Genomic DNA, 24,550 nt, shown 5'->3' with positions numbered 1-24,550 from the left:
TCTGCTTCTACTGACCATTTTTTCTTTTGACCAGAGGTCAAATTTTTTTGATCATCCAAGTCTTTCATAATATTTGATTGTGTGTCAGGTAGTGTGTATAAAAGAACACTGAGAGTAAAGTAAATAATATTTACCAGCAGAAACGGGTACATCCTTTATTCTGCCAGGCTGCTACTATGGGTACCTAAGTCAGTCTGCACTATAGTTGAGCTTGGTCAGGATTTGTTACAGGTTTAGTTAGGTTCAATTCAGCATTGGCTTCAAATGTTTTTGAGGGCACAATCAGGATTTTCCTTTTATAGGAAGGAGACCTCATACAGATCTCTTTGTACTTTACAGCTCAGCCACCAGCATTCTCAGCCTCAGGTGTGCTTTACAACTTGGCTGTTACTTTTTTTTTTTTTTTGCTGGGGAGTGTTCTTTGCTCTTCTGTCATGTCCTTGGCTTTCACTCATGTCCTTATGAGTCCTCTCCCTTTCTTGCTGTTTTAACTCAGCTTTGGAGGGCTCTTGCAGTATACTGTAAAGAGATTTTTCTCTTCTGCTAATTCCTTAGCCTTTGGCAGCCACTGCTTTGGATTAGGTAAAGACCCAGATTGCTTCATCTTTCCTGTCCTAATCTGTTTTTAGCCACTGTCATACTTGAGGATGTTTGTGCCCATTGAGATAGCTGGGGAGGGAGCTCTCTTGCCTGACCACAGCCTATAGAGCTTCAAATCCTTGTACTATGTGAAGGCCCATGGGTTAGAGTTGGCAAGTAGTTGTACACTTGCTGCAGCTTTTGATCCTTGGATTATAAACTGCCACACTAGACCATACACCCACATTAAAAGATGGTTAGGGCTTCCCTGGTGGCGCAGTGGTTGAGAGTCCGCCTGCCGATGCAGGGGACACGGGTTCATGCACCGGTCTGGGAAGATCCCACATGCCACGGAGTGGCTGGGCCCGTGAGCCATGGCCACTGAGCCTGCGCGTCCGGAGCCTATGCTCCGCAACGGTAGAAGCCATAACAGTGAGAGGCCCGCGTACTGCAAAAAAAAAAAAAAAAAAAAAAAAGGTTAAATGATCAGCTAGTTTCTCTTTATCCCCCTCTATGGCAGTCTTCTTTCTATAGCTAATCCATAAGAGATAAAATCACTGTGGGCTTTTTCTTCCTAAGAATGTCTTATTACTTCTTGGATTTTAGTTCCTTTAGATGTCTTTGGTTCCTCAGTTCCATGAGAGGTTTTTTTTTAAATTGAGGTGAAATTGATATATAACATTTCATACATTTCTGGTGTACATTATAATTCTACATCCACATCCACCACAAAGTGATCATCACCAAAAGTCTCATTATCATCCATCAGTCATACAATTGATCCCCTTCACTCACTTTGCCTACCTCCCCACCCCTTTCCTCCCTGGTAACCACCAATCTGATCTCTGTATCTGTGAATTTGTTTTTTGTTTGTTCATTTGTTTTGTTTTCTGATAGGTTTTTTTTTGTTTGTTTTAAAAAACCATGATTTTGTAGCTTTTCTACCTCATCTTGTTAAGGTGGGAGCAAATGGTCTTTTGCAAATTTCTACATCCAAATTCTAAGGCAGAATCCCACTATGTTCACTTGTTTTGTTTTCCAATTTGCAGTACTTTCTTGGTTTTCTCTCTTAAAGGCTGCAACTCCTAATGCAACCCTCCTACAACTTTAGCTCTTGCCTGATTTCTGTAACTGCTCCCTTAAATTGCCCCCCAGACTTAAGGGGAATTATAATAACTACCTGCTCTTGCTAGCTCTGAGCTGCTTCACTATCCTTTGTTGGCTTCCTTTAACCTTGTCCATATTTTTCAAAACAGTCCCTTTATTAAACTCTTCTCAGTCATTTAAATGAGCCATCTCCTTCCTGCTGGGTCCCTGACTGATAGGGGACATTCCTATGAGAAAAAGTAAGAGATTCAACTCACAGGCAGATAGTAGAGTGTATTATGAAGAAAGCAAATAGAGAATTGTCACAGTTGGTTGAGTTATGTTGAAGTAGTAGTAACGTTGGTGACATCCAGGAATGAGAAGAGAAAGAATAGATTTCCCCCCTAATTCTTCTTCTTTAATAAGCCTCTGGCTTCTCAAATGGAAAGCTGAGCCAAAAAGTTTTATTTGGGTTTGAGGGTCATTTTCCAGATTAAAATTAAAAAAAAAAAAAAGGAACTCATTTGGGTGTGTACAAAAGGTTAATGTGGAATACCAAGGCTAATGAATTAATGTGGCTTTCTTGGTGAAGTCGGGTCTGGGAAGGTAAAGAGAGATTAGAAGAGGAAGCAGACAATTCCAAGAAGACAAATTATTTTTATCAGCTGCAATATTTTATTTAACATATACAGTATCATTTGCTATCACATAACTTACTCAGCATGAGCCCTTAGGTTTCATATAAGTACCTGAATATTTCTAAGAACCTTTTTTGGTAGAAGGCACCATGAAATAACCAAACCTTTATTGGCTTAGCTTAGTGCTTGGAACACAGCAGGTTTTCAAAAACTGTTAGATATATTAATACTAGCTGACATATATTAAGGACTAGCTGAGTCCTTACACTGTGCCAGGCGCTCTGCAAAGAGCGCTTGACATACTGTTAATATCCCAATTTATAGGTGAGGAATCTGAGGATACATGAAGCATTTCTATAATAGACACTCAAAGTGATAATGAATTGACAGAGGTGGAGACTGTGTCATTTAAAATTTTTCACAGTTTGTGGGGAAAAAACCCTCAGCTTATTGAAATGCAAGATTGGAAGACAAAAAAACTTCTTGATTTTCTTTTGCATGCATGATAAAGTTTATCAGCATTTTTGCAAATCCCTGTAGGATACATCTGACCTGACAAGAGTCACAATTATGGGTCATATACCTTACCTATTTTCTGAGAAAAGCAGAGATTTCATCTCTCCGTTTATTCTTTCACTTATTTCCTTCCTTTCATTTTCCACCACTTCATTCTTTTAAATCGTTCACGTTCATTCATTTATTGCTTCATTCCTTCCTTTTTTCCTTCATTCAAACAAGGCCAGGGGTTTAATTTTAAAACCTCATTCAAAATGGTGCCACGTCACCCGCTGGGGCCAAGAACCGCGAGGTGCTGTCATCCTTCTCCCTGCCAGCGTGGATCTCCGTGGAGTCCCGCCCTCTTCTCCTCACCTGCTCCCCAGGAGCCCAAGGCGAGGTCGCTGCCATACACTCTGGCCTCAGGCACTCTCCCTCAAGGCCTTCGCCCCTTCCCCCTCTCCCAGGGGCCGCCCCTCCCCTCCCCTCCCCTCCCCTCCCCTCCCCTCCCCTCCCCTCCCCTCCCCTCCCCTCCCCTCCCCTCCCCTCCCCTCCCCTCCCCTCCCCTCCCCTCCCCTCCCGGATCCCAGCCAGCTGAGCGCATTTATTTGCATATTTCTACCTTTGTTCCTCGCCGACGGCCAATCAGCGCGCGGGGCGAGGCGGGGGTGCTGGGCGGGGCTCGGGCTCGGGCTCTGTCTTCAGCTGCTGCGGCCGCAGGTTCCAGAGCGGGTTGGAACCGGTGCCGGCGCGCCGCGCACTGCATCCCCTCCCCAAGCCCCGGGCTCCCCACCGCGGCTCCGCTGCTGCGTCGCCTCGGCCAGGCCCCGAAGGCAAGGACAAAGAGGCTGCCTGGAGGCTCCGCCGGAGCCAGACTTTACCTGAAGTTGCCGGGAACCTCAGGCTCCAAGATGGTTTGTGGGGGCTTCGCGTGTTCCAAGAACTGCCTGTGCGCGCTCAACCTACTCTACACCGTGAGTATCCCGAGCCCGTTCCTCCCCGCCTGGGGGCTTTGCACCTGCTCGGGTGCTCCATGACTTCCCTGTCTGGCCAATGACTCTCTCACTTCATCCCGCACCCCCTTTCTGTCTTCCCACGCTCTGGCCTCCCCCGCCCGGCCTCGCCATCCGTCCCCGCCGGGGACCAGGAGCCGGCGACTGTCGCAGTCTCTTCCTTTCATTGTGAAGCCGCCGTCTTTCTGGCTCACTGGCCGCGTCTCTTCCCCACTGCTCTACCCCGCCCCCTCACCCACCGCCTTGTTTTTCAGTTATTTGACCAGACCTCTCCACTTTCCCATCCTTATACCTTCTGCAACTCACTCTTGGCTCCCAAACCCATCCGGGGCGGATTTGGAGGCGGGAGCTGCCTCGGGTTTGAGGACAGTTTTGCAAAAATAGCGTGATCTGAAACTGACAAGGCGGCATATGGATGGTGTGCGTCGTGTTTAGCTCTGCGTGCGCCTGTGATTTTAATTGAGGCCACCGTGTAGGTTCACAGGATATCCGCAGCTTCCGAAGTTTGTTTCGTGCTTACATAAAGGAATGTCTTTTTGCGGGGAGCGGGAGTTGGGGGGGGAGTTTTGCTTATACCTGATGCTTTTTCCATGTATCTCCCCTCTTATCAATATCCTAAATCCATTTTAAGCAAAATTCTCCAGTAAATAAGCGAGCCTCCACCCAGGTTGTTTCTTTCCCTGCCAACCAGCTTGGGCTTTTTAGTTTTAACCCTGCAGTGTATGTTTGTAATTTTTGAGGGGCAATTCGGGGTGAACCGGAGGATGGGAGAGTAGATTGCCATTTACCGATTGCCTACTACGTCCCAGATTTTACATACACTTTCCTTTTCCTGACAATCATCGGAGGCAAGGGGCATTGTCTAAATTTTATACGTAAGATAATAGACCGAAAAGGGCTTTAATAACTTTGCATAGTTGATAGTTGGCGAGTCAAGAAGTGGAACCCAGGCTGTGGGATCCAGATCTTTCCACAGGCTTCTTTACCATGCGGAAGACACTTCGTCTTCTGTCATCATCCCTCCATCATAGTCTTGCTCCCTTCTATAAATACACCTGGGTTTGTTTTGCAGCACCCACCCTGCAAACAAACCCAGCTCCTGTGCATTAGCAGAGAGCTAGGCCATCTGTGCAAGCTTAGGTTACATCCTTGGAGTGCGGAGTCTGCCTGTGGTCCCCAGCAGGAGGGAGAGGCTGGGTCCTTTTAGCATTACTGTTCCCTTGTATGTGAACATGGTTGCAAAGCTTTGAAAGCAAGACATAAACCTGTAAAAAGTATGTCTTTCTGACTAGTTAGTAGCAATCTAATCAACATGTCACTAATCCTAGATTTGGGAAAAATTCTAGACCACCTGGTGGTTCAGGTCCTTGTAATCCGAGATCCATGTCAAGTTTCAGATGAGAATCCACCTTTGTCTCACCTGAACATGCCTATCACATTGATTATTTATTAAGTAAAAGCTGACCAATTCTCCAGGTATTTTCTTTTATTAGCATGAACGGCCTGTTTAGAACTTCACTTCCCCATTTTATGCTGACTTCTGCCCCTCCCCCTCATGATTTAGTTACCTGTTTGCCAGACATTTAACCTTATAGTATCTGCTTACACACAGTAGAATGTCTGCGTTGCATACTTACGTCACTGAGGAGGTCTATATAGATTAATATGCCATATATATTTTTTTCTAAAGGCAAGTTATTTTTAAATCTGGTTCTGTTGCTTTTGAGATATGTCATTTCTACTTGTATCTCTTGTGTATTAGGAAAGCAAAGAGAAAGGTAACTCTGAAGGAGCATATTATATAAGACTTTTATATCTGTTCTAAATTATTGACCTTCAGAGTGTATTCTATTGATTTTAATAGCACTGTAGTAAAAGTTAATTGGAAATTCACAGGACTACAAAGATGGTTGGCCCTTTTAAATCTAAACCTTTTTATTTATTTTAAAATTTTTATTTATTTATTTTTGGCTGCGTTTGGTCTTCGTTGCTGCATGCGGGCTTTCTCTAGTTGCAGCGAGTGGGGGCTACTCTTTGTGCGGTGCGCGGGCTTCTCATTGCGGTGGCTTCTCTTGTTGCGGAGCACGGGCTCTATGCGTGCGGGCTTCAGTAGTTGTGGCTCGCGGGCTCCAGAGTGCAGGCTCAGTCGTTGTGGCACACGGACTTAGTTGCTCGGGACCAGGGCTCAAACACATGTCCCCTGCATTGGCAGGCGGATTCTTAACCACTGCACCACCAGGGAAACCCTAAGGCTTTTTAGAAAAAGGATATTTCTTAAAATGAATTAGTGTCTACTGCATATACATTGTGAACAAGTTTAGATGAGTTCAGCAGTTTAAACTGGAAATGAATGAAAGGTAAACGTTGAACCAGGTCTTAAATAGATGAGGAAAATGTGCCATTGCTATTATTTAGATTCTGTATCTTCCCTGGTTTCACTTCAACATTTTAAGATGGGAAATGTCAAGTGGTTGGGGGCAGGGTTAAGGCTGAAGACTTGGGAGACATTTCTTTTTAAGGCATGAATAGGAGGACCTTTTATAGGTTCCAATCCCACCTGGGTCACTGACTCTGAAATAAGCTCAAAATTGTGGGATTGGATCTGAGATTATTTCTAAAAGTGTTAGTAAAGCCAGGCTTGCATATGGGCGTGGCAGGTGTAAATGCCATGGTCTGCTTTGAGTCATCACCCTTGCCTTGAACCATTTTCTTGAGGAATTTAGGGCAGCCTAACTGTCCACGTGCTCAGGTGGCCTGCTTATGACCTTGAGATTAGGGCAGAATTCCTGACCAGTCCAGAAAGCATGTCATTAAAATAGGTTGGATGGAACATCCCCCAAACTTGTCACGGAGTTCTGATCACTAGCCAAAGGCGTGGCTGATTTTTGTTGTTGTTTATGGTTTGGTTGTTTTAATTAATAGAATCCCTAGTAATGAACAACTTTACGTTAGTGTAGTGAATATCAACAGTTTATAGATACGGGAGGAAAGGAAGAAGCTACGTTTTCTTTATGCACTTTCATGATGTTATACAAAAGAGAGTGACTGGGCTTCCCTGGTGGCGCAGTGGTTGAGAGTCCGCCTGCCGATGCAGGGGACACGGGTTCGTGCTCCGGTCTCAGAAGATCCCACATGCCGTGGAGCGGCTGGGCCCGTGAGCCATGGCTGCTGAGCCTGCGCGTCCAGAGCCTGTGCTCCGCAACGGGAGAGGCGCGCGTATTGCAAAAAAAAAAAAAAAAAAAAAAAGAGTGACTTGCTCTAGAACTTTCTACATTTCTAGAAACTGAATGTTTCTTCACTCAACAAATATTTATTGCGTGTCTACTGTGTGCAAGGCACTGTTCTCAGTCTGGGAATACAGCAGTGAACCAAACTGGGCTTTGAAATCAGCATGCCTTATGAAGCCTCTTTTTCATTCACTATCTTCTCTACATATGATCTCAAGAACTTTCTTCAGTCAATAAACATTTGCTTACTGTGTGCATTCTGCTGAGAACTGTGGGAAATAATAAACACATACAAAGGCAAGTACCTCCTCTGTGAAGACAGGATCTAGTTGGGATTTATGGAGTGGAAAAATTAATGCTATATAAGGGAAGGACCGACTTTAGGTGCCACAAAATTTAGGACTAAGGTAGGTCTTTGTGGGTTGGAAGAGAAGGTATGATTGAATTGGGGAAGTGTGGAAATAGCTTGGCCTTTTTGATACTGTTCAGGATATAAACACAAGTGAAAACTGCTTTGGGAAAACGGTCTATTTTATTTTTAATCGTTTATTTTAAAATAATTTTGATTGAAAGTATTTTGACAAAAAGTGAAAAATAACTAATTATTCCTAGTGATTTGTGGGGAATTTTAGGAGGTATGAAATAAGTGTTATATTAAAATATGTAACATTTTGAATATGTCTCCTTGTGCTTCATAAGCAGAGAAGAAAAGACTTCTAGGAATCGACTGCTGTTTATATGTATGTGTGTGTGTGTGTGTATATGTATGAATAGTTTTAATTAAGAACGTAAGGAACAGAAAATAACTCATGGTCTTTAAATAAGGGTCATTTCAGAAGTTTCAGTTTTGTTTCTTATTCTATATTTATTCTAAAATCTAAGTTGGTTTCTGTTGGTTTTTTGCAATATTTTTTCTATATCTTGGGTTGCTTTGGGGAAAAAATCTCCATGCAGTCAAAAATTATACCAATTTACATTCATTCTAAGGCATATGTTTATTTGTGTTTTAGGTATCTCTGAAATTGAGGTTGTCTTAAAATAGGTAAAACAAAGTAGATAAATATGTATCTGTACAGTCTATAGAGAGAAAAACAGCTGGGTTTCGGAAGAAAACCTAAATTGTAATACCAACTTTACAACTTGCTTGGAATTTAACCTCGGGCAAACGTCTCCATCTGAGTTTCACTTTATTCATTTATAAACTGGTGATGATATTTTTCATTCTCCCCTTGTGGAGTTGTTAGGATAAAAGGAGAGAAAGTGGATAAATGCTTTGGATGTGCTATAGAAAAAAGAGCTAGTTGTTACAATTTCGTGGAAAAAGTTGAATTATTTTAAATTTCTGAATTACAAACCTGTAAGTTACAATGGAAAGGTTTTCAAGCTACTGGGATTTCTAACACTTACAGGCTGGTGTTAACTCAAGCAGGCCCTATGGGGGCAAGAGTTCATACCCTCAAAGCAGTAATATTAATCTTTCAGTTGTAAGAAAAAAATGACTGAGGTATGGTGAGTATAAATTTGGAACGATTTTCCTGTACATTTTTTAAAGTCCTATTCTGGTCAGAGGGCTGGAAAAGTATAATTTTGTTCAGTTTCTACTCCAAAATAAATGAAAAACACTCATACTTAAGCCAAAGAAAAAAATCTTCTTTTGTAATTGCCTTCAAATTATTGTATTTGACATTTTGCAAAATTCTGATCATTATTTTTCAAATTATTCTTATTTAATATTTTAATGTGTGGTTAGGCTTATGTTATTTCTTGGCCCTTGTTCAAACTACTGAATGAATTTAAAATATTTAAGTGGTTGCTGAATATTTACTTGGATTTTGAATTTAAAAATGATTCACTGTTTACAGAACCTGGAATTTCCACGTGATGCTGTTGAGCTGGTGTTTATAGTCAGCCTTTGTTGCAAATATGTTTGTGAAATTTCCCAACTTTTGATTTTAAAAGTTACCGAAATGTGCTATTTATGTCATTTCTTACTTGAAATGAGGTTATTTTCTTTCACAAAGTTTAACAACATAATTAAGAGGCTTTTACAAAGAAAGAAAATTTATTAGGGGAATAATTGTATTTCAGCCTACGTTTGAAAAGTGAGATTTGAACATCTCAGTGGTTTAATTTGCATACAGTTTTAGGTAGTTTAAAAGTGGGCCACCATCACCTCAAACACATATGAATTACTGGTGAAGACAGGCTAGGTTTAGTTCGTTTTCCTTCTTATCACATTTCACCTGAATTGTTCCTCCATATTATCTTATCGCTGTAAAATGAATAATGCACCTGTAATAGTGGATGAAAACTCTCAGAGAATAAACCCAAATTCCTTAGCATGCCATTCAAGATGTTTCACCATCCGCTCTTCCCGTGTGCATCTGTTCATATATTTCAGCCACAGAGGGTTCCCCAGACATTTTGCCCTTTGTTGCCTGTCTTTGCTGATATTCTGCTCTTGACCTGTCATACCTTGCTCTGTCTTTGTAAAACTACTCAAACAAAGCCTCCCGTTTCTTAAGTCAGAAAGAATTGTTTCCTTAAATTTTCACTTGGGAATCAATCTTACTACTTGAGTGCCACCCCAGACTAATTCAGTCAGATTCAGAGAGAGGGAGAGGCATGTGATTTTTTGGTTAAAAAAACCCTTTTTAAAATCTTCCTAGCTAATTCTAAATTACAGTGAGGGCTGAGAGTCAGTGTTGTAAGATTTTATTTTACTCTGTCTTTGCCATTAACCATACCAATGCTCCATACTATAGATTGCTTTGTGTTTGCTTTTTCCCCAGCTAGACTACCCACTGTTTATTGGCAGAGATCATAGCTTTCTTTTTGTTGCATCCTTTGGTTTGTAGCATTTTTTTTTTTTTTTTTTTTTAGCACAGAGCTTATACTCTCTAAATACTTCTTGAATGGAATTTGCAGAATTGGCTGCTCCCTTTTCACCAGAGGTAAAACATACCTAATGAAAGCTTGCATAAACAGGATAATTTGATCAAAATTAAATCTAGAAGACAGCCAAATATTTTAAGACATGAAAATTAGCATTGGGTTAAAAATAATAAATAGGAATTGCTTTTATCTATCTACTGTAGAATCTAGTATGTTTCTTGAAATACTCTTTTCTCTTTTCTCTCTCATTGTTGGCCAAGCTCTCCTATGCATCTGAGGTTTTCCTGTAACCTTTCCTGTGAACAAATCAGCTTTCCATAAAATTGTACTAGAATCATAGTTGGCTAGGGTTCTTTATATTATTAGTCTAATTTATTATTATTAGTCTAACATAAATGTATTGTTAAGACGAACCCAAATAATTTTTCTTTTATTCATTCCAATAATATTAATTAAGGAACAACAGCAGTGAGCAAAACAAACCAAAAGGTCCTGCGTTCATGGATCTTACATTTGGTGGGGAAGGTAGATGATAAGCAAATAAGCAAATAAGCTATACATCATGTTAGAAGGTAAAATGCTATGGAGAAAAATGGAGTAAGAAGGCTGAAGCACAGTGGGGCAGTGGCGGCGGGGTAGGGGAGGATAAGGACATATTTTTATGTGTGGTGGTCAGAATTAGCCTTCTCGGTAAGACAGCAGTGGAACAAAAACTTGAAGGAGATGAAGGACAGACATCTGGAAAAACTCAGTGGAGGGAACGGCCTTTGAGAAGATCCTGAAGGGGTATTTCTGATTTATGCAAGGGGCAGAGAGGACTCCTGTGGCTGGGACACAGTGAGCAAGCGGTGGGTGGAGTGGTTGGAAATGAGTCAGAGTTTCTGGGACCCAGTTTGAAGGAATTGAACTTTTACACCAAGGGAAATGGGGAGCCATTGGTGGCTTTGGGCCTGATTTTCATTTAAAAGTTTGTCTGGCTCCTGAATTGAGAATAGACTATAGATGGCAAAAGTAGAAACAGTGAGATCACCTGTAAGGCTACTGCAGTAATTTAAGCAAAGACGATGGAGGTTTGGACCCATGTTATAGCAATGGAAGTAAGAGAAATGGTCAGATTTTGGGTGTATTTTGAAGGTGGTGCCAACATAATTTCCTGATGGATGAGAATGGGGTGTGAGAGAGACCAGTCACAGATTACTTGTGATTTATGGCCTAAACAACTGGCTTGCTGAATCTGCTATTAACGGGAATGGGGAGACTGTGGGTGGAACAGGCTTTGGAAGGAACATAAGAGGTTCAGTATTAGATGTGATGCCAATCAGATACCCAAGTGGAGATGTCAGATGGCAGGTAGTCTAATAACAGTGGAGTTCAGGGGAGAGGAATAGCTGGAGGTTGAAATTCAGGGAGCCGTCAATGTAGAGAGTGGTATTTAGAATGGCTACTAGATGAAATTGACCAGTTAGTGAGGATAGGTAGAGGACGGCAGTGATCTGTGAACTGAACCAAGCACACTCTTATAATAACAGTTTTCGGAGACAAGGAGGAACCAGCCAAGGAGCCTGAGAAGCAATGGCCTGTCAGGTAGGAGGAAAACCTGGTAGAGGCGGGTGTCTTAGAAGCCAAATGCACATCATTTTAAGGAGGCAGAGTTGAACATCTGTGTCAAATGCTGCTAAGTAAGGTGAGGACTAAGACATGATTCTTAAGTTGATCAATGAGGAAGTCACTGAAAAAAGCATTAACCCTTTTATTTTGTCATATGATAGACTGTATGTCCCTCAGCAGTAAGGACCGTGTCCCAGTCACTCCGGCTTTCCTGAATGCCCAGCACAGCCTTGCCATATGGTTGACATTTAGTTGATTGAATGAAGGAGGCAGTGCAGGGCTGTTTCGCCCATAATTCCACTTCTTGTCTCCCAAAACTGCTCCGAAGAAGGAAGACGTAGGATGGGGTTGAAACTTGGTTGGCAGCTGTGAGTGCTACCTCAAACTAGTTATCCTTGGAAAATGGCAAGTCCGGACGCCTTACTTTTGATTCTCTTTATATAATTTCTTCCCAGCAGATATCATATATTATGTATTCTGTGCCTTGTAAGTATGAAGCAATCTGCTTGGCACCAAGGAGAACATAGAGAAGAAAAGTATGTGACAACAGCACATCAGCCTTCCTTGTATCATTTGAGGAATGAAAATGAGACGAAGAACTGCGGTCTTGGCTTCAACACTAAATGTCTGGATATTTAGCAGCATCCAGATTATTTACAGAATTTTCAAATTTCCATCCAGATGTTTGGTATCAGAGAAACACATGCTTCATAATGACTGAATTGTTCTTCAATTTTTCACATTAGGCAGAAGTTCAGAGGGAGAGTTCAGTGTCAAGTGTAATTACTCTTAGGACTGTTGAACCATGGAGAGGTCTGAGACCTTAGTTTTTAATGTTTCGGTGCATGCTGCGTTACATTTTGGTGGTCTAGTCCTTTTAAGTCTTATTACTGTTTTAAGTTTCTTACCCTCCACTGTCATCACGTCTTCTCTCTTGCTTTAGTGCTGACAAAACAGTTTTGAATGATTTAGCTGCAGAATCGCATCCAGTTTTTTCAAAGGTTCTACGTTCCTCTTTCGTCCTCAAAGCAATTCACTTACCCTGGTAGAATTTGGGTGCTCAAAAAATGTAGCTGCTCTAGAAATGACTCAAGTCTCTCTGTGCATGTTGTTTCTGCAATGTGGTGGATATTTGGTGAAAGAATGAAACTCTCTTTTATAGGTTATATAGAGAAAGAATAATCTGGAACACATGAGGCTGGATTTCTTCACCCCAAATATTGATTAGGTTAGGGAATAAGCATTTTCCTATCCCTAAAGCATCATGAGCAAGATCATGAGCTCTTTCAGTCTGCAGTGTATTTTGAGTACCTCTTCTGTACCAGGCACTTAGCCACATGCTAGGAATATCAGGTCAACATGTGCTTTGACTGTATGGCACTCAAAGTGTACAGGGCTCATTAGAAGAATTCAAAGTATGACTGGAGGTGGGGAATAGTGGCTAATGAGTTACCTCGAGAGGTAAGCCAGGCCCTTCACATTCTTGGATTTGTCAGCCTGGTATTTGGACTTTATTCTGAGATTAGAAACAAAAGATAGCTGGCATGGGAATGACCTGATCTATTGGCTTTAAATTAAAGACCATCAAAGACTACCATATTAGGAATAGAGTCCAACTGCAGGTAAGAGAAACCCAGCTACTGCTGCTTCAGATAGTAAGCTCTATTATTTTCATGTAGCAAGATGCCTACAAGTAGGTAATCTAGAGAAGGTGCACAATGCAAGCATGTTATCAAGGTCCCAATTATCCTGCCCTACCATCCTTGGTATGTGACTTTCTTCTTTGTCACCCAATTACGTCTGCAACTCTAGGCATTAGGATTTGTTCCCTGCTGGAAGAAGGATAACGCTGTAAAATGCTTTTCCTCATAAAGCTCTGTGTATGTGTGTGTGTGTGTGTGTGTGTGTTAGAATAGTTCTATTGAGGTATTAATGACATACAATAAGCTGCACATATTTAAAGTATAAATTTGATAAAGTTGTGACACATATATACACCTGTGAACCCATCATTGCATTCACGACCTTGAACATATCAACCCCCCAAAGTTTCCTTATCCTCCTTTGTAATCCCTCTCTCCTGCCACATAACCTTTGCTCCCAATTTGCAGGCAACCACTGACCTGATTAGCAGTAAAATTGAGGCTGGAGTTCAATTTGGTAAGCCTGGGGAGGGTGTTTGCAGAAGGGAGATGGTCTAGGACATTTCTCTGCCTCATTGAGTCCCTTCTCGTTTGGTCCTTAGAGTAAAAAGTTTCAGGGAGGTCTTTTAGGCTAAAAGGGAGTGCTCATATTTTGTAAAAGCCCATTGACAAGGTGAGGGATTTAGAGTTAGTCTAGGTGGGGAAGGTGGTCATAGTGGGGAAGGAGACAGGGTCACTGCAAGTATGCAAGTATTAAAAATGTTATGATAAACACTTGCAAGATGAAGCTTGCATTGACCAGAATTCTTTATAAGTTATAAATGAACTTAAAAGAATATGTTGGTGAGATAGCACAAACTCTTAGAAGCATATAATTCGGAGATTCAGTAGTTGGATCATCAAGTATGGCTGGATCAAGGGGCTCAGAAAAGCTCAGAACTCTCTTGTTCCTTCTATCCACTTCTCAGCCCAGCTTGCCTCTGCGTAGATTCTTTTTGGGGCCAGAACTTTCCATGTGCAAGATGGCCACTGGCAGAATCAATTTTAATTGTCCTTATGGCTTGCTATACCAGAGGAACTCTTTTTTTCTCTTTCAATATTCCTGTATGATCATATGGGACATACTAATTAACCCTGTTGGTTTATGGACCCAACCCATGAACCAATCACTGTGGGTAGGAGGATGAGCAACCATGATTGCTGCTGGCAGTGGTTGGAGGGGGCCAGTGAGACACTATGATTATGGGTTTTATAAGAAATGTATGTGCTGGGTTGTAAAAACACCATATGTCCCCTACAGAGATCATTTGTCCTCTGAGTAGGAATTTGAATCTTCTATTCCTAATTCTAGAATGTTCTAGCAACTCCATCATTTGAAAGACCTGTAGTGGTTTAATGCTTCAACACCTACTTAAGCTAGATTGTAAAGAACATTATGCACAATATTTTTTTTCTTTCTTCTGGAGTGGCATTGTGTGTTATTGATCCAAAAAGTGAGTAAATACATGTTTATTAGTTTTAAATAATTTTATTTGCTAGAGTGATCTCAAAGATAAAGACTGTGCATCCGACTAGGATTTCTTTTTTTTTTTTTTGAGGTACACGGGCCTCTCACTGTTGTGGCCCCTCCTGTTGCAGAGCATAGGCTCCGGGCGCACAGGCTCAGCGGCCATGGCTCATGGGCCCAGCTGCTCCGCGGCACGTGGGATCCTCCCGGACCGGGGCACGAACCCGTGTCCCCTGCATTGGCAGGTGGACTCTCAACCACTGTGCCACCAGGGAAGCCCCAACTAGGATTTCTTGCTCCCCTACTCCAGGCAATGCACTGTGTGCTTGTATATGAATGTCGGCATACGTGACAAATTTTCTAGGTCGGGTAAAAGAAAAATAAGCACAAAATGACTAAGCAAGGATTTGGTAGTTAACTAATAGCAAAGATGTATGAGTGAGGACCTTATTGTTCGTTTATACATGACTGTGAAACCAGATCTCATAGGGAGTAAGTCAGGGAGACGCTAATCAAACCTATATCAATGTGGCTACAAAGCAAGAACTACAGTTTCCTATGCATTATAATATTGTCTTTACTATTATATCTCGATGTTAAAAATTACTTAACTATGTTGCTAGGCACTGTGATATGGTCCTACAGGAAGAAAAAAATGCACCAAACAGAGAGGTTGCCACAGTTCTGCCTCTGTCATTGGGCATGTCATTTTGCTACTCTGATTTACCACCTATAAAATGAGGGGACTCGGTTAAGGTCACTGGCCAGATAGCTTTGTGCCGCTAGTGCCCTCCTTCATCAGAATCTATGGGATTTCCCTGGCAGTCAGTGGTTAAGAATTCACCTTCCAATGCAGGGGATGCGGGTTTGATCCCTAGTCGGGGAACTAAGATCCCTCATCCCTCGGGGCAACTAAGCCCACACACCGCAACTACTGAGCCCACGAGTCTCAACTAGTGAGAAGCCAGGGCGCCACCATAAAAGATCCCGCACAACTGAGACCCGATGCAGCCAAAAATAAAAATAAATAAATTTTTTTTTAAAAAAGAATCTATCCATGTGCGCACTAGTAGTTTTGCCACCACCTCCTTTTTTACGGATTTGCTTGGGGAAGCAATACCAGTTGTAGACACTTTTATAATCTTGCCTTGGCGTGGCTTTTCGTAAATTTTAGCTTTTGTACTGTCTCTTTTAAAAGCTCTTTTTTGTATGATTCACTTTTCTTTGTTTTAAGGAGAGAACAGGAAAGGTTGGCGCTTCCTGTTCATAAAAAACATTGCTGTCAACAAGTTAACAGATCCATTATTTGTTTTTATCAGCCTTCTGTCTCCCAAAGGAAGGAAACTATTTGTCATAGGTCTAAATTTACTTTCTATTACCATTGGTCTCATAAGGAAACTGTTGTTATTATTAAACAAAAAATTCATGCAGTTCCTTTGTCTACCAGGTTCTAGTTACAAGCAGGCTTTTAAATTATACAGTTAGAATTTTTTTGGAATCCATAATTTTTATATCACTCATTTGGAAGACTTCACATAATCCCATTCTCTTCAAAATTACAAACCAACCATAACATACAATTACCACTATTCAGAAATAAATTGCTTCATTATTATCTTTAAAAGGCTCCTTCTTAGTAAAAGTTAAAGAAACACTGATAATCAGATCTAATTAGAGGCATATCATAAAACTTTAGGTGTTGTTTCTAATTTAAAAAGTTAATTATGAGTACTTGGGGATTTTTGTTACAGTGTGTTAGAGACAGCAGTCATACCCAAAAACATTTATGTTGTTTTCAATTTTGCTTTATTAAAAAAACCAAACAGGGCTTCCCTGGTGGCGCAGTGGTTAAGAATCTGCCTGCAAATGCAGGGGACACGGGTTCGAGCCCTGGTCCGGGAAGATCCCACACGCCGCGGAGCAACTAAGCCCGTGCGCCACGACTACTGAGCCTGCGCTCTAGAGCCCGCGAACCACAACTACTGAGCCCACGTGCACAACTACTGAAGCCCGCGCGCCTAGAGCCCATGCTCTGCAATAAGAGAAGCCACTGCAATGAGCAGCCCGCGCACAGCAAGGAAGAGCAGCCTCCGCTCACCGCAACTAGAGAAAGCCCGCACGAAGTAACGAAGATCCAACTCAGCCATAAATAAATAAATGTTTAAAAAAATTAAAAAAAACCAAACATATTTTGGGGGTTTATCAGAAAATTGAGTCACTTAAGTAAGTTTATGTTTGGACAGTTTCTCTGTTGTGGTAATAAATGCAAAATTTGTTTTTGATTGGACAGTTAAATCATGTTCTCTTCCACGTTACAAATGAGAATGTGTATTTAGGAGTTGGGTACCAGAAGGAGGTGATAGGGTGGTGTCAAGATGCACACGTGAGTCTACCCACGTACGACAGACCTAGAGCTTCACTTTCTGTTATAAACAAGTGGAGAGTCAGTGAATTACTGCTTACTGTCTTCAGGTCTCTACCACCTTCATTTGAAAGCCTTCCTTTTTCTTAAGTGGGTGCAAATTGTAGGGGAGAATGTGAGCAGTGCCTGGAGATGCACAGTTGGGAATTAATGTGAAATATTTGAGAGACAAATGAGAATATCTTGATGTGAGTAGCCATGTTTGGGGAATTGTGGGAAAAAAGGCTGGATGAGGCAAGTTGGACAGATTTATAGAGGAAAGCAAAGGGAAGAATTTAGTATTGGGGTACCAGTAAGAAAAGGGTTGTTACATTTTCAGGCTACTTGTAACTTGGAAATGCTTTATATGCACAGAAAGTAATATGGTGTACTCATGTGATCCCAACAGCCTGATTTCACAAATGCCAGTGTTTTGCTATGTCTCTTTTTAAGAGGTTCAAAGTTATAGTACAGCTACAGGGCCCCTCTCTGTTCCCTTTCCCAATCCCCACCAAAAGTATCGTACTCACTATCCTAAAATCAACATACGTCATTTCTGTGCATGTTTATATATGACAATTTGATCTGGTAATCAACCACAGAGAATATATAGTGTTTTTTTTAAAAATAATTAATTTATTTTTGGCCGCGTTGGGTCTTTGTTGCTGCGTGTGGGCTTTCTCTGGTTGCCGAGAGCGGGGGCTACTCTTCCTTGCTGTGCTCGGGCTTCTCATTGCGGTGGCTTCTCTTGTTGTGGAGCACGGGCTCTAGGCACGTGGGCTTCAGTAGTTGCAGCGTGTGGGCTCAGTAGTTGTGGCTTGCGGGCTTAGTTGCTTCGTGGCATGTGGGATCTTCCCGGACCAGGGCTCGAACCCATGTCCCCTTCATTGGCAGGTGGATTCTTTTTTTTTTTTTTTTTTTTTTTGCGGTACGCGGGCCTCTCACTGATGTGGCCTCTCCCGTTGCGGAGCACAGGCTCCGGACGCACAGGCTCAGTGGCCATGGCTCACGGGCCCAGCCACTCCGCGGCATGTGGGATCTTCCTGGACCAGGGCACGAACCCGTGTCCCCTGCATTGGCAACCGGACTCTCAACCACTGCGCCACCAGGGAAGTCCTAAAGTGTTGTTTTTGCGTTTGAAAACTTATGTAAATGGTCTGTTTTATCAATATTTATACAATTTGTTTCATTTTTATGTTTGGAATTTATAGATTTAATAGAAATAGATTAACACTTGTATTCTACTGTGTGATCACACCAGAGTTTGTGAATTCCCTAGTCATGGTGTTTGAGGTTGTTTTACATTTTTTACTGTTACAATCAAGGCTGCGGTAAAATCCTGATACATGTATGTCTGGCTGGGGACATGGGCATTTTTCTTGGATATTAACCTAGAAGCAGAATTGCTGGGTTAGTAAGAGACACATATCTGTAACTTTTTGAGGTGCTGCCAAATTGTTCTGTAAAGTGCCTGCAACAGTTGACATTTCTACTGGAATGTGAGTTCTAGGTTCTCTGCATCCTCATGTCATCAGGCTTAATGTTTGCCAATCTAGTGAATGTGAGATCCACTCTGATGTTCACTAGTGAGTACCTCATTGTTCTAATTTTTGCTTTCCTGATATATAATGAGATTTAACATCTTTCTTTTGTTTATTGGCCTTTTGGATTCTTCTTCAGTGAACTGCCTCTCATTACCTTTGACCACTTTTCAGTGTGCTTTTTGTCCTTTTAAGTTGATTTGTAAGTGTTGTTTAATATATACATCTGTGCTGGAAATATCTTCTAGTCCTAGGCATATCCAACATTTTCCCTTTTTTTTTAATCATATAGAATTTAAAATTTTAATGTGAGGTATAGTTTGGTTGGTTAGAACATGGATTCATATCCCAGTTCTATCCCTTCCTTGCTGTGTAACCTTGAGCTAATTTCTTAACATCTCTGTGCACAACTTCCCCCATCTGGAAAATGGAGACAATAGTACTACCTACCTCTTAGGGTTGTTGAGAAGACTGAATTAGTTAATAAATGTAAAGCATTTTGAATACTTCTTGTATGTAGTAAATGACATATTTGTATTATATGTGCTTTTGGGGGGTCTTGTTTAAGAGTGTTTCTTTAACCACAAAGGCAAAATATCTTTCTGTATTTTTTTCCCCAAAAGTTCAAATTTTGCTTTTTATATTTAGGCTTTAAGTCTATGGCATGAGTTAAAGATTACTACTATTATTTTTCAAAATGGGAAGGTAGTTGTGGAAGAGCTATTAATTAAAGACTGCTCTTTCCCTACTGATGTAGAATTCCATATCTCATCTAGCCCACACTGTTGGTTTGTTTAGATACTTGGTTTTAATTACCAAACCATTATAATAAATTCTGATATTTGTTTGGGTTATTTTTAACTTCTTTAGTTCTTTTAGTTTTGTTTATATATTTAATTTTACTAAATAAAAAAAAAACACATTCAAAAGCTATAGAGTCAGGCTCAGGTTTTGAAGAGCATGGTGAAAGCAATAACAAAGACAGAATTTGGGACAGTTAATTGTGACCACTGACAAAGGTTGATTTGCCACTAGGAGCATTTCTTATGCAGGGTGCTAATGACGGTGTATCCGGGCTGAGAAAAAGTGCAGCAGACACAGGCCTTTCTCTTTAATCTTCTTAAAAATGTTCCTAGCTCTTTGATACATTTATTCTTCCATGTAACTTAATGGATCATTGTATAAATTTTTACCCAAAACCAAGAGACTTTGACTAGAAATACATGAAATTTGTAGGCTAAATTGGAGGTGAATTGATGCTCTATTATAACGAGTGTTCCCACCATGAACATGATAAATCTCTTCATTTAACTTAGGTCTTTTTCATGTTCTTCAATTCATTACATAATTTTCTCCATGGATGTCTTGTAATACTTCTTTTAGATTTATTTATATGTACGTCATATTTTGGGGACCTGTTACAAATTGCTTTTAAGGAAATGCATGAAAAGATTTGGAGGTGCATCAGCATGCTGTTGATTTTGTATAGTGACCTTTCTGTGACCTTTTACACTGGAAATTCAGCTTTCTGGTGGTCTAGACATGCAAGGGTCTTAGTTCAACTTCCCGCTTGTGCCTGGTTTAACACCCAGGTCCTTCCCCTTTAGGGACTGTTCTGATCTGGGAATTCCTTCGCGCCCTCTCATGACCACACAGTGCCAGTTGTATGCTTGCCGTCTGACTTTCAGTTCTCCTTTCCTTTCTGGCCTGTGGGAGTTTCCCATAGTTTCTCTGCGTTCAGCTATATATATAAATATACATATAAATAAATGTATATTATTTAAAAATTTATTTACTTATCTTTTTTATTAATTAATTTATTTATTTTTGGCTGCATTGGGTCTTTGTTGCTACGTGTGGGCTTTCTCTAGTTGCGGTGAGCGAGGGCTACTCTTGGTTGCGGTGAGCGGGCTCTAGGTGCACGGGCTTCAGTAGTCGTGGCTCGAGAGGTCTAGAGCGCAGCCTCAGTAGTTGTGGCGCATGGGCTTAGTTGTTCCACAGCATGAGGGATCTTCCCAGACCAGGGTTGAAACCCATGTCCCCTGCATTGGCAGGTGGATTTTTAACCACTGCACCACCAGGGAAGTCCCTCAGCTAAGTATTTAAATAAAATGTTAAGTCTTTTTCAATATTTTAAAGTATGAGTAGCAGGAAGGACTCAGTTACGTGGGGAACTCAGTTGCCCAAGTTCTATGGTAGGATGAGTAATACTCCTCTCCCACCAAAGGTTCACATCCTCATCCTTAGAACCTGTGAATATGTGACCTTATATAGCAAAAGGGGCTTTGAAGATGTGATTAAATTAAGCATCTTGAGATGGGCGATTATTCTGGGTTACCTGGGGGCCCTATATAACCACAAATCATAAGAGGGGATGTAAGTGGCTTATACTCAGAGAAAGTGATGTGCTTAGAGAAGCAGGTTGCAGTCTGAGAAATTTGAAGATACAACACAGCTGCCTTTGAAGATGGAGAAAGGGGATATACTGGCCAAGGAGGGCAAGTGGCTCCTAGAAGCTAGAAAAGGCAAAGAAATGGATTCTCCCCTAGAACTTCCAGAAGGAATGAAGCCTTACTGACACTGTTATTTTAGCTTAGTAAAACTCATGTTGGACTTCTGACCTCCAGAATTACAAGAGAATACGTTTGTGGTGTTTTAAGCCACTAAGCTTGTGCTAATTTGTTAAAATGACAATAAGAAAGTGATACATCCTCTCAAACGTTTTTAAAGGAGAGGTGCCTAGTAACAGTGATGGGGATAGACTAAAAGTATATTAGAGACACAGCAGAGCGAACTTGGTGAGGAATACTGTTGAGTGAGAGGTACATAGAAGGGTTAACCTTTTTCTTCTCCTACCTAGAAAAAAAAAATCAGAGAAAAGATACTTGTGAATGTTCTAGATAATGTTTTCAATAACAGCATAAAGCCTAGTCTGGAAGCTAGAACTTCTTATAGAAGTGACAAAGTGCCCTACCCCCCTTTTAGTTATAGACATTATTTTTCAAAGGGGAAAAGATTCTCATTATTAATAAGCCTGTAAGTTGGGTAGCTGAGAGAGCAGGGAGCAGTTTTCTCCTTTTGTTGAAATGCTGCTGTTGTAAATAAAGGATTTGGTTTGCTGGGAGGGTACTGACAAGGGCTACCTGAATAATTCACTCCAGCTACATGGTAGGGATTACGCTGATGGTAAAATATCAGGCAGCTTTCTGTAACATGCATTCCTGACTTGTTCATCTCCAAATGCGAGAATTGTTTTGTGTGGGCTGCTGTGACAGATTACCACAAACATGGTGGCTTAAAAACAGCAGAAAGCTATTCTAACAGTTCACGAGGCCAGAAGTTCACCATCAAGTTGCTGACAGGGTTGCACTCCCTCTGAAGGCCCTAGGGGAGAATCTGTTCCTTGCCTCCTTGCTACTTTGCCTCTTCTGTCTTCTGGTGGCTGCCAGCGTTCCTTGCCTTGCGGTCACATCACCCTCTGCCTCTGTCTTTACATTGCTGTCTCCTCTCTCTGTCTCTACTCTCCCTCTGCCTCTCTTGTAAGGATACTTTTTTTGTGTGTGTGTGTGTGGTACGTGGGCCTCACTGTTGTGGCCTCTTCCGTCGTGGAGCACAGGCTCCGGACGCGCAGGCCCAGCGGCCATGGCTCATGGGCTCAGCCGCTCCGCGGCATGTGGGATCTTCCCGGCCCGGCGCACGAACCCATGTCCCCTGAATCGGCAGGTGGACTGTCAACCACTGCGCCACCAGGGAAGCCCATCATAAGGATACTTTTGGTGACACTTAGAGGCTGCGTGATAATCCAGGATAAGCTTGTCCCTTTTAGACCCTTAATTGAGTCACATCTTTTGCCATGTGATATAGCATTCATTCTTTTGCTGTATATGGTAATATTCAGTTGGGGTCATTTTTCAGCCTACTATGTGTTCTGTTATGGTTCCTTTGCAGTCTTTGATGTGTTCTGTTTATCTGGATATTTTTGATTATTGTTCTCTACTCTGACCCACTTTGTAAAAATCTCTGACATAGCAATGATTTGTCCCATTGTAGTTTTTCATTCTCTCCTACATTGAATTCTAGAATGAAAGTCAGCAAGCTGCAGCCCATGGGCCACATCCATTCCATTGCCTATTATTGTACAGCCTGCCAACTAAGAGTGGTTTTACATTTTTAAACAGTTGAAAAAAAATCAAAGGAACATATTTTGTTCCACATGAAAATTATATGAATTTAAATTTCAGTATTTAGGGGTAGCTTGTCTCTGGCTTCCATGTGTAGTGGGCACCAACCATTTGTTGATGAATACTTAACTCGTAGTAAGAATTTCATTAATGTTGTTAAGGAGTTGGTACAATTCCCAAAGGATTATTTAAAACTATGGGTTAGAAGAATTTTATGTGTCATATTATTCATGCTTCTGATCTTTTTGGCCCTAAGACTCAAAGAAATACAGAGTAAATGTCCTGCCCCTGAATTTAATTAAGTTAGTAAATAGTCATCACACCCAGGACTTGAAGCTTGCAAGTGTTGGTTAATTTTATATGTCACCTTGGCTGGGCTGTGATGCCAAGATGCTTTTTCAAGCATCAGTCTAGATGTTGCTCTGAAGGTATTTTTTAGTTGTGATTAACATTTACACTCAGTTGAGTTTAAGTAATTACGGGCCTCATGTATGATATGAAATATGAAAGCATTATGGACAAAGACTACGTTTCCTAAAGGAGAAGGAATTCTGCCTCAAGACTGCATCACTGAAATCGTGTCAGAATTTCCAACCTGTCATCCGTCCTACACATTCTGGACTTGGTGGACCCCACAATTACATCAGCCAGTTCCTTCAAATAAATCTCCTCTCTCGGGCTTCCCTGCTGGTGCAGTGGTTGAGAGTCCGCCTGCCGATGCAGGGGACGCGGGTTCGTGCCCTGGTCCGGGAAGATCCCACATGCCGCGGAGCGGCTGGGCCCGTGAGCCATGGCTGCTGAGCCTGCGCGTCCGGAGCTTGTGCTCCGCAACGGGGGAGGCGACAACAGTGAGAGGCCCGCGTATCACAAAAAAACCAAAAAAAAAAAAAAACCAAAAAAAAACACCGAAAACAAAAACAAATCTCCTCTGTCTCTCTCACTGTCTCTCAATATATATCCTACTGGTTCTGTTTCTCTGGAGAACCCTGACCGATACAGCAAGTTCCTCTGATGTGTTGAGGCTGTGGACCATCTTCAGTGTTTGTTGAGTATGCTAAGCATCGGTCTCTCCCCTCACTGAGGTGAGGCCCCTCCAGCACTATCTTCCTCGCCTTCCTTGACACCTCCTTCAGGCTTCTGCCTTTTACACCTCGTGAAAGGAAATGTGTTATATTCGGGTATAACAAAGTCAGAAATAAGCTCATTTGTGATGGGCCCAAGGACTTTTTCTCAATCCAAGATTGTTTGAAGTTGTGAGAAGACTGAGTTGATAAAAATCAGACAGAAGCAAATGGGTCTGCTGAGAAGAAGCAGTTGAGAAAATGAGGAGGACTAATTTCTGGGTAGCAGTATTTGTGAGAAGTTTTTCCTCTTCTTCTCCCTCTAAAAAGAAAAACTTCCTCTGTGTACTAATTCAATGGAGAACATCAAGTCCATATAACTCCATAACTTGTTCCTATCGCACTACAGATAGTTGCTTTCATTCTCAAGTTTTGCTACTTTATGATAAATGGATAAAAATACAAATAGCTGCTGTATTTGTCAATATTTAGCCATTTTACTTGTACGTCTATACATATAAGAAGTTTTACATACCAAGGCATTTAAAAATTGTGTCTGATAAACAATGACTACACTTATAAAAAATTACACATTTGAGTAAAGAACCATTTGAGTGAGTGATGATTTATTTTGTATCTCAAAACAAAGTTTATTAGGCCTTGAAGTGGTGCTAG

At 41.3% G+C, this 24,550-nt stretch overlaps 1 protein-coding gene across 1 annotated transcript in view; it reads left to right on the top strand.

The window, feature by feature from the left end:
* The first annotated feature begins 3,465 nt into the window (after positions 1–3,465).
* The window catches only part of TSPAN13 (tetraspanin 13), a 40,974-nt gene continuing 19,889 nt past the window's right edge, over positions 3,466–24,550 (top strand). The window contains exon 1 of the mRNA XM_082631655.1: positions 3,466–3,772. Within this exon, the coding sequence (XP_082487781.1) occupies positions 3,710–3,772 (63 nt within the window). The 5' untranslated portion in view covers positions 3,466–3,709. The remainder of the gene's footprint in view (positions 3,773–24,550) is intronic.

The sequence above is a fragment of the Mesoplodon mirus genome, assembly GCF_964341445.2.
Source record: "Mesoplodon mirus genome assembly, chromosome: 9".
In the NCBI taxonomy this organism is placed as follows: domain Eukaryota; kingdom Metazoa; phylum Chordata; class Mammalia; order Artiodactyla; family Ziphiidae; genus Mesoplodon; species Mesoplodon mirus.
This window is presented reverse-complemented; position numbering and strand designations above follow the sequence as displayed.